At 36.6% G+C, this 14,843-nt stretch overlaps 1 protein-coding gene across 1 annotated transcript in view; it reads right to left on the minus strand.

Moving 5' to 3' along the window:
• Positions 1-507: 507 nt before the first annotated feature.
• The window catches only part of LOC138322342 (uncharacterized), a 50,282-nt gene continuing 35,946 nt past the window's right edge, over positions 508-14,843 (minus strand). The window contains exons 9-17 of the mRNA XM_069266380.1: positions 12,480-12,695; positions 9,941-11,730; positions 9,676-9,710; positions 9,102-9,164; positions 8,413-8,538; positions 7,866-7,945; positions 6,759-6,886; positions 6,184-6,310; positions 508-3,503 (exon numbers count right to left, since the gene is read on the minus strand). Of these exons, the coding sequence (XP_069122481.1) occupies positions 3,370-3,503; positions 6,184-6,310; positions 6,759-6,886; positions 7,866-7,945; positions 8,413-8,538; positions 9,102-9,164; positions 9,676-9,710; positions 9,941-11,730; positions 12,480-12,695 (2,699 nt within the window). The 3' untranslated portion in view covers positions 508-3,369. The remainder of the gene's footprint in view (positions 3,504-6,183; positions 6,311-6,758; positions 6,887-7,865; positions 7,946-8,412; positions 8,539-9,101; positions 9,165-9,675; positions 9,711-9,940; positions 11,731-12,479; positions 12,696-14,843) is intronic.

Genomic DNA, 14,843 nt, shown 5'->3' on the forward strand with positions numbered 1-14,843 from the left:
AGTGGGAAGAGAACTCCCTGTAACCTGTCGACAGTTACAGTGGAGAGTGGGCAGATAACTCGCTGTAACTGGTTAGAATGAGGAGTGGGCAGATAACTCCCTGTAACTGTTACAGTGGGGAATGGGTAGGAAACTCCCTGTAACCTTTTACCGATTACAGTCGGGCGTGAACAGAGAACTCCCTTTCACCGGTCACCGGTTACAGTGGAGAATGGACAGAGAACTCCCTTTCACCTACGACCACCAATATAACTGACAGGTGTTTGATACAATGTATACACAAAAATCACCACTCCAGGCCAAATGGTTAGGATCGTCCCCAGGGGCAAATAAATACATATATGCATTTAGAATCGGATAATATCAGTATAACATTGATGTTTGTACTATACATGTGTCTACATATTCCAATTGAGCAATGCAATTAATGTGTTTGTGGTCAAAAGTAGCATACTAGATATAATCAATATAAATGTATAAAAAGCTAGAAAACATTCGACAGAGGAAACAAAAAAATTTTATTAAAAAAAAAAACACATTGTAAGTAAATAAATTGATTACATCTGTATATGAAACTTTCTTAAAATAAATAAATGTAAAAAAATATTTCTACTAATAACGACAGTGGAATTTGGCTGGACGGATAATTATCACAGGAACTCTAAATCTACATTATGTATATAACTATACGGCACATCAAACTCAGAATTATAAGGAGTAAAAACAGTACCAGGTGAGGTTTTATGTAGTCCGCCAAGGCCTCTGTATAATTTGTTGGCTCGCACAACACTCATTTTCTCCTGTATCTTTTGACATGCTCTTTTTTCGTATTTGTTTTCTGTGAAACAATTAACCTAATTAATTGATTTGGTTCATAAATAATTCATTAATACAAATATTGTTGACGGTCAAGACAGCACGGTTACTGGCGGGAACGTACATGAAATTGACACCATATGGTAACAAAGTGGTATTGTAACGAGGTAACGCTACTGACAGGGTTTAAAACATCACTAAACCCTGACCACCATAGACAGGGTCTAAAACGTCACTAAAAACCTGTAAACTTCACCAACTTGGCACAAAGCGTTTACCTGTACCGATACTAGAGCTGTTACATTTCACTCCCCAGTATATGTAGGCTTACAACTTTTCAGAAGTTTCACAAAAGTATTTGAATATGGTTCACAACAAATTGGTAATTTTTTTAGAAAACAAATAAAAAATGATGTACAATGAAGCTGAGTCAATATAATATAAATAGATTCTACAAGAAACAATATCAACATATGCGTAATATATATAGGTAAATAAGAAAACAAACATACATTTGTTTTGGTTCTGAAGGGAAAACGAAAGTTTGTTCAGTTTGTCATATACTACATTCCCTCCACAATATATCATACATTACGGATACCTTGTTATTTATAAAACCATATAATCCATTTGTTTAAGCCTGAAATCTGAAACCACACACATTCCTTAAGTCCATACTGAACTTTTAACATGAAAATTAATAAATACACCACTTAGAAAAATGAAAACAGTAAATGAAAATAGCTTCAGCTTAAAACTTAACATTAAGACTAATATCATATATATGTATTTGAGCATCTATATATGCTTTATAAATAATAAAACTCAACGACCTTCCTCTAGTACTTTCCTCATTTCTAGATGAAGGTTGTTGAGTTCCATTTTTTATATATTCAACTCTACATGGACACCTACTTATTTCTTGCTCTATGTACATATGTATATATATAAGCCTTAGAATTGAAAACTGATTCTAATCTGTCAGAGTTATTTCCCTTCATTGCACATTGATAGTAGTGTTGCATCTTAATTTTATTTAGTAGTAAATACAGATGGGATCTGAAATGAGTTTTCGTGAAACGTGTCTACGAAGCGTTTATTTAAGTTTGCAAAAATTAAAACTTTGATATGATCGAGTTAAAAGAAATCTGATGCTTTTCGCCAAAAAACACCAAAACTTACTAAATAGCTACATTCACAAATTAAAATGTGCTAACAATAATCCAGTGCCCGATGAATCCTTGCATCACATCATGACATCACATCACGACATCATATCACGACATCACATCACGTCATCAAAAAAAAAATGGGTTTCCTGCCAAGCAGTCGATCAATATTGAAAAGCATACATTCTAGGTCATACAACTGTATCACCCTATAGTGACATATGAAAAAATATAACATAGGTAAAATAACTCATATCGAGCAGGTTATATGATAAATACAGCATATACAATAGACATTACAGGGGAGATAATCCTTCATAGCTACCAGGATAGCTACACTAAGGGAGATAACCCTTCCTAGCTACCAGGATAGCTACACTAAGAGAGATAACCCTTCCTAGCTACCAGGATAGCTACACTAAGGGAGATAACCCTTCATAGCTACCAGGATAGCTACACTAAGGGAGATAACCCTTCATAGCTACCAGGATAGCTACACTAAGGGAGATAACCCTTCATAGCTACCTGGATATCATCACTAACATGTTTCAAAGGGAGATAACCCTAAATCGAGACTACACAAACTCACCTAACAAAAGTTTATTTGCAAACATATATATATATTACACACAGTACACGTTGTTCTACTGTGAATCATTTGATGATTTTGACATGGTAAAGTTTGAATCATTGATGCTTTTGACATGGTATAGTTACATACACTGAATATATAATCAAATGTATAGTTACGAAGTACACACACTTAATTATGTATATATGTGATATAGTTACAAAGTACATACACTTAATACTGTATATATGTGATATAGTTACAATTTAGTACATACAATGGTTACAAAAAGTACAGAAATGTACCTCATTATCAGAGAGAACTAATACTGAAGTCTAGAAATATATTAAATATTATGTTGAGCAAATAGTCTTGAGTAGAAATTAGATAGATATCTGATTCAATTAAATTTTAACTAAGGCATCCTGACCGAGTTTTTAGGCACAGGCACCTGAGATACAGTGATGATATATTATAACAGACTTGTCTGAAATCTAACACTTCCTCTAGTTACAAGGCACAAGGCACTGTATGTCAACTACCGACACTGAAAAGTGTATGTCAACTACCGACACTGAAAAGTGTATGTCAACTACCGACACTGAAAAGTGTATGTCAACTACCAGCACTAAAAAGTACTATCTTCATTTCTTATTACATATTTTTAGGTTGAAAATAGTTTTTCAGTGGAAAGTGTTTTTTCTTCTTCTTTTTCTTTTACTTCATTGATTGCCATAATGGTAAATCCACTATATAACTAGCAATGCACCAAATGACCTGTGAAACATCCAAGATTGGCCTCTGAACTTTGACCTAAGCTGCAGCAGTCTGCTCCCTGCCACTGTTGGACGCCCCCAAATTGACCAGGTGGTCATGGTAACCGGGGGTGACCATGTCGGAGCTCTTTACACACTGGGAAAGGGAACCACTGTAGTCCAGTCTCTCTTCTGGAAATACAGAATTTATACTATCTGATGCTTGGTGTGAAATCGAAATCAAAAATTGATAATTTTTTCGAGAAAACTAGGAAAAGTCTACAATATATGAATGACCCTGCTTTTATATAAAAGTGGAATATGACAAAACACCAAAATTCATCGAAAAACATGGGTAACACAGAAATGAAGTCAGCATTTCATGCAGGTAATCTCTTATGGCTAAATTCATGTACAGTTGATGTGCAATGGTACATGTAATCAAGTGTACATGTAAGTGTGTGATGTGTGCATAAACAGATGTGTGTGATATCAAGTGAAAGTATGTGGATGTGAGTGATATCAATTGTAAGTGTGTGGATGTGTGTGATATCAATCGTAAGAGTGTGGATGTGAGTGATATCAATTGTAAGTGTGTGGATGTGAGTGATATCAATTGTAAGTGTGTGGATGTGAGTGATATCAAGTGTAAGTGTGTGGATGTGAGTGATATCAATTGTAAGTGTGTGGATGTGAGTGATATCAATTGTAAGTGTGTGGATGTGAGTGATATCAATTGTAAGTGTGTGGATGTGAGTGATATCAATTGTAAGTGTGTGGATGTGATTGTAAGTGTGTGGATGTGAGTGATATCAATTGTAAGTGTGTGGATGTGTGTGATATCATTTGTAAGTATGTGGATGTGAGTGATATCAATTGTAAGTGTGTGGATGTGATGGTAAGTGTGTGGATGTGATTGTAAGTGTGTGGATGTGAGTGATATCAATTGTAAGTGTGTGGATGTGTGTGATATCATTTGTAAGTGTGTGGATGTGAGTGATATCAATTGTAAGTGTGTGGATGTGAGTGATATCAATTGTAAGTATGTGGATGTGTGTGATATTCAATTGTAAGTGTGTGGATGTGATTGTAAGTGTGTGGATGTGATTGTAAGTGTGTGGATGTGAGTGATATCAATTGTAAGTGTGTGGATGTGATTGTAAGTGTGTGGATGTGAGTGATATCAATTGTAAGTGTGTGGATGTGTGTGATATCAATTGTAAGTATGTGGATGTGAGTGATATCAATTGTAAGTGTGTGGATGAGTGATATCAATTGTAAGTGTGTGGATGTGAGTGATATCAATTGTAAGTATGTGGATGTGTGTGATATCAATTGTAAGTGTGTGGATGTGAGTGATATCAATTGTAAGTGTGTGGATGTGAGTGATATCAAGTGTAAGTGTGTGGATGTGTGTGATATCAATTGTAAGTGTGTGGATGTGAGTGATATCAATTGTAAGTGTGTGGATGTGAGTGATATCAATTGTAAGTGTGTGGATGTGAGTGATATCAATTGTAAGTGTGTGGATGTGAGTGATATCAAGTGTAAGTATGTGGATGTGAGTGATATCAATTGTAAGTGTGTGGATGTGAGTGATATCAATTGTAAGTGTGTGGATGTGTGTGATATCAAGTGTAAGAATGTGGATGTGAGTGATATCAATTTTAAGTGTGTGGATGTGTGTGATATCAATTGTAAGTGTGTGGACGTGAGTGATATCAATTGTAAGTGTGTAGATGTGAGTGATATCAATTGTTAGTGTGTGGATGTGATTGTAAGTGTGTGGATGTATGTAATATCAATTGTAAGTGTGTGGATGTGTGTGATATCAATTGTAAGTGTGTGGATGTGAGTGATATCAATTGTAAGTGTGTGGATGTGAGTGATATCAAGTGTTAGAGTGTGGATGTGTGTAATATCAAGTGTAAGTGTGTGGATGTGAGTGATATCAATTGTAAGTGTGTGGATGTGTGTGATATCAATTGTAAGTGTGTGGATGTGAGTGATATCAAGTGTAAGTGTGTGGATGTGAGTGATATCAATTGTAAGTGTGTGGATGTGAGTGATATCAAGTGTAAGTATATGGATGTGTGTGATATCAATTGTAAGTGTGTGGATGTGAGTGATATCAATTGTAAGTGTGTGGATGTGAGTGATATCAATTGTAAGTGTGTGGATGTGAGTGCTATCAAGTGTAAGTATGTGGATGTGAGTGATATCAATTGTAAGTGTGTGGATGTGAGTGATATCAATTGTAAGTGTGTGGATGTGTGTGATATCAAGTGTAAGAATGTGGATGTGAGTGATATCAATTTTAAGTGTGTGGATGTGTGTGATATCAATTGTAAGTGTGTGGACGTGAGTGATATCAATTGTAAGTGTGTAGATGTGAGTGATATCAATTGTAAGTGTGTGGATGTGATTGTAAGTGTGTGGATGTATGTAATATCAATTGTAAGTGTGTGGATGTGTGTGATATCAATTGTAAGTGTGTGGATGTGAGTGATATCAATTGTAAGTGTGTGGATGTGAGTGATATCAAGTGTTAGAGTGTGGATGTGTGTGATATCAATTGTAAGTGTGTGGATGTGTGTGATATCAATTGTAAGTGTGTGGATGTGAGTGATATCAAGTGTAAGTGTGTGGATGTGAGTGATATCAATTGTAAGTGTGTGGATGTGTGTGATATCAAGTGTAAGTGTGTGGATGTGAGTGATATCAATTGTAAGTGTGTGGATGTGAGTGATATCAATTGTAAGTGTGTAGATGTGTGTGATATCAAGTGTAAGTGTGTGGATTGTGTGAACAGATGTGCGTGATATCAATTGTAAGTGTGTGGATGTGTGAACAGATTTGTGAGATTTCTTACCTGTTTCTATCCACCTGTCCTGAGCTATAAAGGTGAGCGCAGGTACACAATACTGAGCCACGCCAAACTTGTTAGGGTCATCGTTTGAGTTCATTAGCCAAAGAGGGGTCACCAGGTGCTCGTAATGCTACAAATGAGAGGACAAAGCTTAATACTACCACACCTATATATCATTGTTAACCTGTTGAACTTAAAGCCAGAATATCTTAACCCTAGTGGTGCTGAATTGTTGTTGTTTTTTTTTTTTTGAAATTCAAAAAACAATATTTTATTTCATTAAAATTTACTAAAAGTCATTTTATGAACGACATTTGCCTTAAACTTTTTTTTTTAATATTTAGTAAGCAGTATGTGTTGAGGTTACCCCTAAATTGTTCATCATAATTTCCATAAAAACTGTCTTGGTTTTCACAATAATTTGCAAAATCATTCTAAATTTGAATGATTATTACTTCCATGGCTAAAGGAGTGACCAATATAGATATAGTGATGTATTGGACAATTTATCTTAGCATGCATATAATGAAGTAGGGGAGATAACTCTATAGGCTGAAATTCAATAAACATCAATTTACCTGAGGATATCCTACATATTTGTCCAATAGCAGCAGCTCCTGTTGTGTGATTGGGTAGACACATCCCTCCACAGAGGAATAGGGGTTAAACTCAATGTTGGCAAACCCTCCAGCCTCTATATCAGCACCTGTAATGGGAACAAATACTGGGTCAAGGTCGTCATATCAGTACCAAAGTCAAGGTCATATCAGTACCAAAGTCAAGGTCATATCATTTCCAAAGTCAATGTCATACTTTTTTATAAGTCAAATTAACAAAGTCAATGTTATGTATAACACTATGTACATTTAGTTAATAAATAAGGGAGATAACTCATATGGTCATATAGTCAATTCTGTAGATTTAGCTATAGACATTCTAGACTATTACCATTTATAAACATACATTAAGTTGTTGACTATAAGTGAAAATCCAGAATGATCTAATACTGTAAGTTCTGTGTGTTTGTTTATTTTAATACTATTTTCAGTTTTTACTTGGCACTTTAGAAACTAACCATGGACATTCATATTCCTGTGTAGATTTGTGAATACTATCAATCAAATAACAATTTAAATTTCTGTATTATTCTTGTACCGCCATCAATTACTTTAGATATTGTAAACTATTTCTGTATATTATTATATTTCTATATATAATTAAATTGTGTTTTAAATTTAGCTCCTGATTTACCTTTTTGTTATTTTTGACATAAGTCAGACAGACTTTGAATTCAGTTAAAATTCAAATTTGGTTAAAGAATGGATTGAAAACGTTGAAAAATAATTAAGAAAAAATGTTTTCTTTAAACAACATGGACTCATTAAATAAACACTATTGACATTGGTTTTATCACGTTTCCCAAATCTATATAAATTAACATGAGAAGATTCTATAATCAATGAAACCATTAGGAAAACATTGAAGCTGGAAATGTCTAAAGAGATTCTATTGCATACATGTAAGTATGGCTCCAATGGTTAAGACAAATTTTAAGGAGAGTTTTTAAGCAATAATTATTCTACATCCAAACACCTATCAATATCAATACAATGCTGATACACACAGACAGACAACTTGTTTGGTGTCTATAGTTTGTCCAGGTTCCTCCATTTGAGCTCACTTACCTTTCTTGTTAAACACGAGTTGAAATCCAAACAGCAGACCCCAGTAACGTTGTGGTTCCCTCTTGATGTATGTAGTCAGTCTGTAACACAGAGGTCAAAGTTCATAGGACAACATGATTAAAGTCAAGGTCAAAGGAAAAGATTAGGTCAAGATTCAAAGGACAAAAGGATAATGTCAAGATTCAAAGGACCAAAGTAAAAGGTCAAGGGCAAAGGGCAACAGGATAATTAAAAGAAAACAATTATACATAATTAAAAAGATCATGCAACATTAAACTTCAGAATACTGACAACATAATACTGTATAACCTTATATTGTATTTTTGTGTGTGAAAATAATGATCCAATTTGTGAAATTGATTAATAAACTTGTAAAACAATTAAATGAAAAGTAATTAAGAACATGACCAATAATTTTTTTTCTACTGAGTAGTTGATATGACCTATACTTAATATTTGAGCAGTAGATATATGACATGTTTATCGTTTTGACCTACAGATAGGGTACTTGTCGTTTTTGTATAATTACAGATATATAGAATCTCACCGTGACAGGCTCATCTCTGTGCCATAGGCAAAGTAATACAGTAAGCCTTTTGGTGGTCTCGCATTGATCTCAAAACAGACTGGTGCAAAAGGGGCGATAGGACCAGTACGGGGAGGCTTCTTCTTCCTATAGAAACAACAACATACATCAAATTAAAAACAAACAAAATTTGATAACTGATCTTTTTTTTTATTCTTTTTTTTTCTCCAAAAAATTTCAAACAATCACAAACACATTCACACATTTTTTTCAAATTATAATTTCTCACTGATATTCAAAGTTATTCATTTATTCATTTTTATACTGAAATTATTACATTAGATTCATGTCAGACAAACGTGAAGGAGAAAGAAGTCAGGATTAGGTGACATCAAGCTCAACTAATTTTAACCATTTGAACCATTAAATTTTTTTTAACTTGCTCCCCTTTATGCAATATGCACAATTAGGGCCCTAGGGGAACCTACATATGAAATTTGAGGCTGATCCCTTCAATACTTTCTGAGAAATTGCAGTAACAAAAATTGTTAACGGACAGATGGAAAGTACAGACAGACACCATCTGATGTTGATGGGCTAATAACTTCACTTAACCACATGAACTGCCCTCTAAACTGTATAATAATAACTATATAAGGACAGTTGTGCTCAATAATTTTTGATGAAACCAACAACAACACGCCACTCACTTCTGTTTGTTTAAGGTTTTTATCTCCGCTACAATCTTCAGTTCTTCCTTTTGTGCTGGCTCACTGTTAAATGTTTAAAGAATTGTAAGAATGAACTAGTTTTCTCTTCATGTGTTTTTAATCTTTACAACCCAATTTCCATTTATTAAAAATTAAGCTATTTCGAAATAATCTTACTTAAAATATTCACAGACTGCTCAATATCTCCCAGTGGTACCTTAATCACATTTAAGTGTAATCCAGAGTTATCTACTCTTGGTTAATTATTAAATTATTTGAGAGCGATTCGGTATAATCAAATAGTTGTAACAACAAGGTGCTATTGTTTTATCATAATTACAATAAAACCATTATAATTACAATAAATCATTATAATTACAATAAATCATTATAATTACAATAAAAATCATTATAATTACAATAAATCATTATAATTACAATAAAACCATTATTATTACAATAAAAACCATTATTGATACAATAAATCATTATAATTACAATAAAACCATTATTATTACAATAAAATCCATTGAAATATTCATTCCTCCAAACCATAGTAACACACCATACTTACACTTTAGGAATGAGCGGCATATCTGCATCTTCCTTCTGTCATTGAACAAAATGCTGTTTTAATATTTCGACTTATTTCCATCCATGTAGTGGAAAAATCAAGCTTCCCCTTCAGTCAATAAATACTAATACCAATGATAACCCATTGAATCTGATTTTCTTTGACATTTATATTTTGTATATAAAGAAGTTTATTTTGCTATAAACTTTTTTCAGACATTGTAAAGCCTTTTTAAGACAAACTGCTGAAATGATGAAATACGAACCAGTTTGTTCTGATGTGTAACCAGTTCTTCACAGACAATCTCCAGTAGTTTCTTGGTGTCCACAATGGTCTGGTCTTCATCAACATCCTGCACCGCCAGCTCTGTCTCCAGTGGCTGAACTTGTGGCTCCGCCTTTGGTGCCGTGTGAAGTTCCAATGGTGGCACTGTACGTGTCACACATGTCGGTTCACCTGACAACACTTGTCCCTCCGCACAAACATCTTTTACCTGCGTAGCTGTGCGAAGGTTTGACGGGTCATCACTGTCACCAAGACTCAGACCACTGTCCAGCGTGAGATTGGACGCAGCGTGAGATAAAGTGACCATACTCTCCTCCACAGTGACCCCTTCAGAGCCCTTCCCACTATCTGAAGTATACACAGACTGACAGCTATCTTTGCGTTTTAAACTGGCCACTGACTCCTTGCTTCGACAGCGTTGTTTGACCTTTGACCTACGAGGTGTGGTAAGTTTATTACTGATTTCACCACAGTTCTCACTAACATCCATACACTTCCTCCTGTAAATATCTAACAAACTGGAGTAGTCTCCCCAACATTCCTGTTGGACCTCATCCTCAGCAGGCTGATCCTGCTCTGATTGGCCGAGCATGCTATCCCCTAGATGATCCTCGACTACCGTGCTCACATCACTACCATCCTCACTACCCTCATCTTGTAGAACGTCCCAGCCTTCCTCTGTTACACGCCTTTCCTGTATATCCTCCTGTAGGGCCCTCAACTCCGCCTCAATGTCCTCAAAGGTAAGAGGGCGGTCCTCACGGATTCCGATGTAAACTTGGTCACCTTCCTCCTTCTCAATGAAGATAGACTCATGCTCAGGTTTATCATCCTCAAAACAAACCCTCGTATTTCCCGACCTGTGTGACCTGTGTGGCCGTGTACACATGTTGGCAGATGAAGGCCTCACAAGTCTGTTACTCTTATTGTGTTTAGATTGCTGTTTCTGATTGGTTAACCCTTGACCTCTGTACTGTGGACTAGGTGACCTTTGACCTCTCCTTTGAGGACTTGGCGACCTACTTCTGTTAGTGGGACTTTCTGGACAAATGATAGTGTGGACCTTCCCTCCATGGCCCACAGACGTGACCTGAAGTGTTGACGGTTTCTCGCCATCTTTATTATCATATCTTAAACACACTGCTTGTTTAGCTGTCACCTTTTCTACATGTTGATGGGTTTCACTTGACACACTTTTCAAACTCTGTTGCTTCCCTTGAGTGTTACTCTTTGATGTATTTTTATCACTTTCTGCAGAAGCAGCGGTGCCAGCTGATATTAATCGGATTTCACCTTGACCTGACATCTGTCCTTTGTCACTAGCTCCATCTTTATAATCAGGGTCGTCATCCCTCTTGTTCACAAAACCAGAATCTGATGGTTTACATGTTTCTCTTTCCTTCCTCTTCGTGGTTTTGTCGGTGGTTTTGTCGGTGGTGTCCTCAGCAAAACGTACAGACTTACTGGCCGTATGTGGCCGCGACTGTAGCTGGCCAGCAGTGTGTGGACGTGGACTGTGGTCAGTGGTCGCATGTTGACCACTAACTGCTGTCTGTGGTCTGGACAAGATCGGATTAGGTTCGTGGATAACTTCAAGATCTGAACCAATATTTTTGGTCTGTGGACCATCAGATTTGGCATTACTGGTACTGTTTTGTAGGTTAAGTTTGTTGTGTAGTTCTTCTGCCTGAATTTCATCGATAGCATCTGGAATTGTCCTAGCAGTACTTATCTCTGTGGCAAACACCCGAGGGTCAGGTGACACATCCCCTGGAAAAAGGTTTTCACTTTTTGATACCAGCACAAAGAATGTGTAATATGTAACAATGATTCTTATGTTTCTACCATATTTTTAAGCTTTCTGTCCTGGTAACAAAGTTTGGTAACTTATAATTACAAGGAGGTAATTTATACTTACAGGGAGGTAACTTATAATTACAGGGAGGTAACTTATAATTACAGGGAGGTAATTTATACTTACAGGGAGGTAACTTATATTTACAAGGAGGTAACTTATAATTACAAGGAGGTAATTTATACTTACAGGGAGGTAACTTATATTTACAAGGAGGTAACTTATAATTACAGGGAGGTAATTTATACTTACAGGGAGGTAACTTATATTTACAGGGAGGTAACTTGTAATTACAGGGGGGTAACTTATATTTACAGGGAGGTAACTTATAATAACAGGGAGGTAACTTACAATTACAGGGAGGTAACTTATAACTACAGGGAGGTAACTTATATTTATAGAGAGGTTACTTGTAATTACAAGGAGGTAACTTACAATTACATGGAGGTACCTTATATTTATAGGGAGTACTTGTAATCACAGGGAGGTAAATTATAATTACAGGGAGGTAACTTACAATTACAGGGAGGTAACTTACAATTACAGAGAGGTAACTTATAATTACAGAGAGGTAACTTATAGTTACAGGGAGGTAACTTGTAATTACAGGAAGGTAACTTATATTTATAGGGAGGTAAATTGTAATTACAGGGAGGTAACTGACCTTGTCTACGGCGGTCAAAAGAAGCAGCACTGGCAGGAGGCACCATTGGTACATCTCGATCAGATGGTGGTGGAGTTGATCTAAAAATCATATTTTGATATTTATTTATAACAGAAAACTGCAGAAAATAAAAAAAACACGAGGTCCAAGAGCCTAAACAGTCATCTAAAAACCTTAGAAGAAGTTTAACAGGAAAACAGTTTTTAAAAATGGTTTCTATTTAAAATGTGTTTACAAGATAGTGGATGTGGAAGCCAACTTGGATTCTGAACCAAAAAAAAAAAAACCATGAAATTGGGATTAAGTCAGAATCATTTCAAACAAGTTTTAGCTAAATTGCTATGATAAAAGTTGAGAAGTTCAAATAGTATTTTCATTATTTTTTTTAGTTTGATTCATATAAGAAATGAACAACTTTTTTTTTTTCATCTATAACCTAGACCCCTCCTCAGAGGAAACCATAAACCCCAGCCAGGGCCACTTTGTCTCAGGTGACCTGCATCTTGATTTGATACTAGAGATGTTTCCTGTACACAGTGTGTGACAGGAACTGTAGATAGTGACGGACACTTTACCTGTCCAGTCTGTACACAGTGTGTGACAGGAACTGTAGATAGTGACGGACACTTTACCTGTCCAGTCTGTACACAGTGTGTGACAGGAACTGTAGATAGTGACAGATACTTTACCTGTCCAGTCTGTACACAGTGTGTGACAGGAACTGTAGATAGTGACAGATACTTTACCTGTCCAGTCTGTACACAGTGTGTGACAGGAACTGTAGATAGTGACAGATACTTTACCTGTCCAGTCTGTACACAGTGTGTGACAGGAACTGTAGATAGTGACGGACACTTTACCTGTCCAGTCTGTACAGTGTGTGACAGGAACTGTAGATAGTGATGGATAACTTTACCTGTCCAGTCTGTACAGTGTGTGACAGAACTGTGATAGTGACAGAACTGTCCAGTCTGTACAGTGTGTGACAGGAACTGTAGATAGTGAGGAACTTTACCTGTCCAGTCTGTACAGTGTGTGACAGTGTAATGACAGAACTAGATAGTGACGAACTTTACCTGTCCAGTCTGTACAGTGTGTGACAGGAACTGTAGATAGTGACAGATACTTTACCTGTCCAGTCTGTACAGTGTGTGACAGGAACTGTAGATAGTGACAGAACTTTACCTGTCCAGTCTGTACAGTGTGTGACAGGAACTGTAGATAGTGCAGATACTTTACCTGTCCAGTCTGTACAGTGTGTGACAGGAACTGTAGATAGTGACAGATACTTTACCTGTCCAGTCTGTACACAGTGTGTGACAGGAACTGTAGATAGTGACAGATACTTTACCTGTCCAGTCTGTACACAGTGTGTGACAGGAACTGTAGATAGTGACAGATACTTTACCTGTCCAGTCTGTACAGTGTGTGACAGGAACTGTAGATAGTGACAGAGATACTTTACCTGTCCAGTCTGTACACAGTGTGTGACAGGAACTGTAGATAGTGACAGATACTTTACCTGTCCAGTCTGTACACAGTGTGTGACAGGAACTGTAGATAGTGACAGATACTTTACCTGTCCAGTCTGTACAGTGTGTGACAGGAACTGTAGATAGTGACAGATACTTTACCTGTCCAGTCTGTACACAGTGTGTGACAGGAACTGTAGATAGTGACAGATACTTTACCTGTCCAGTCTGTACACAGTGTGTGACAGGAACTGTAGATAGTGACAGACACTTTACCTGTCCAGTCTGTACACAGTGTGTGACAGGAACTGTAGATAGTGACAGATACTTTACCTGTCCAGTCTGTACACAGTGTGTGACAGGAACTGTAGATAGTGACAGATACTTTACCTGTCCAGTCTGTACACAGTGTGTGACAGGAACTGTAGATAGTGACAGATACTTTACCTGTCCAGTCTGTACACAGTGTGTGACAGGAACTGTAGATAGTGACAGATACTTTACCTGTCCAGTCTGTACACAGTGTGTGACAGGAACTGTAGATAGTGACAGATACTTTACCTGTCCAGTCTGTACACAGTGTGTGACAGGAACTGTAGATAGTGACAGATACTTTACCTGTCCAGTCTGTACACAGTGTGTGACAGGAACTGTAGATAGTGACAGATACTTTACCTGTCCAGTCTGTACACAGTGTGTGACAGGAACTGTAGATAGTGACAGATACTTTACCTGTCCAGTCTGTACACAGTGTGTGACAGGAACTGTAGATAGTGACAGATACTTTACCTGTCCAGTCTGTACAGTGTGTGACAGGAACTGTAGATAGTGACAGATACTTTACCTGTCCAGTCTGTACACAGTGTGTGACAGGAACTGTAGATAGTGACAG

This window comes from Argopecten irradians, chromosome 4 (assembly GCF_041381155.1).
Source record: "Argopecten irradians isolate NY chromosome 4, Ai_NY, whole genome shotgun sequence".
NCBI classification, from domain to species: domain Eukaryota; kingdom Metazoa; phylum Mollusca; class Bivalvia; order Pectinida; family Pectinidae; genus Argopecten; species Argopecten irradians.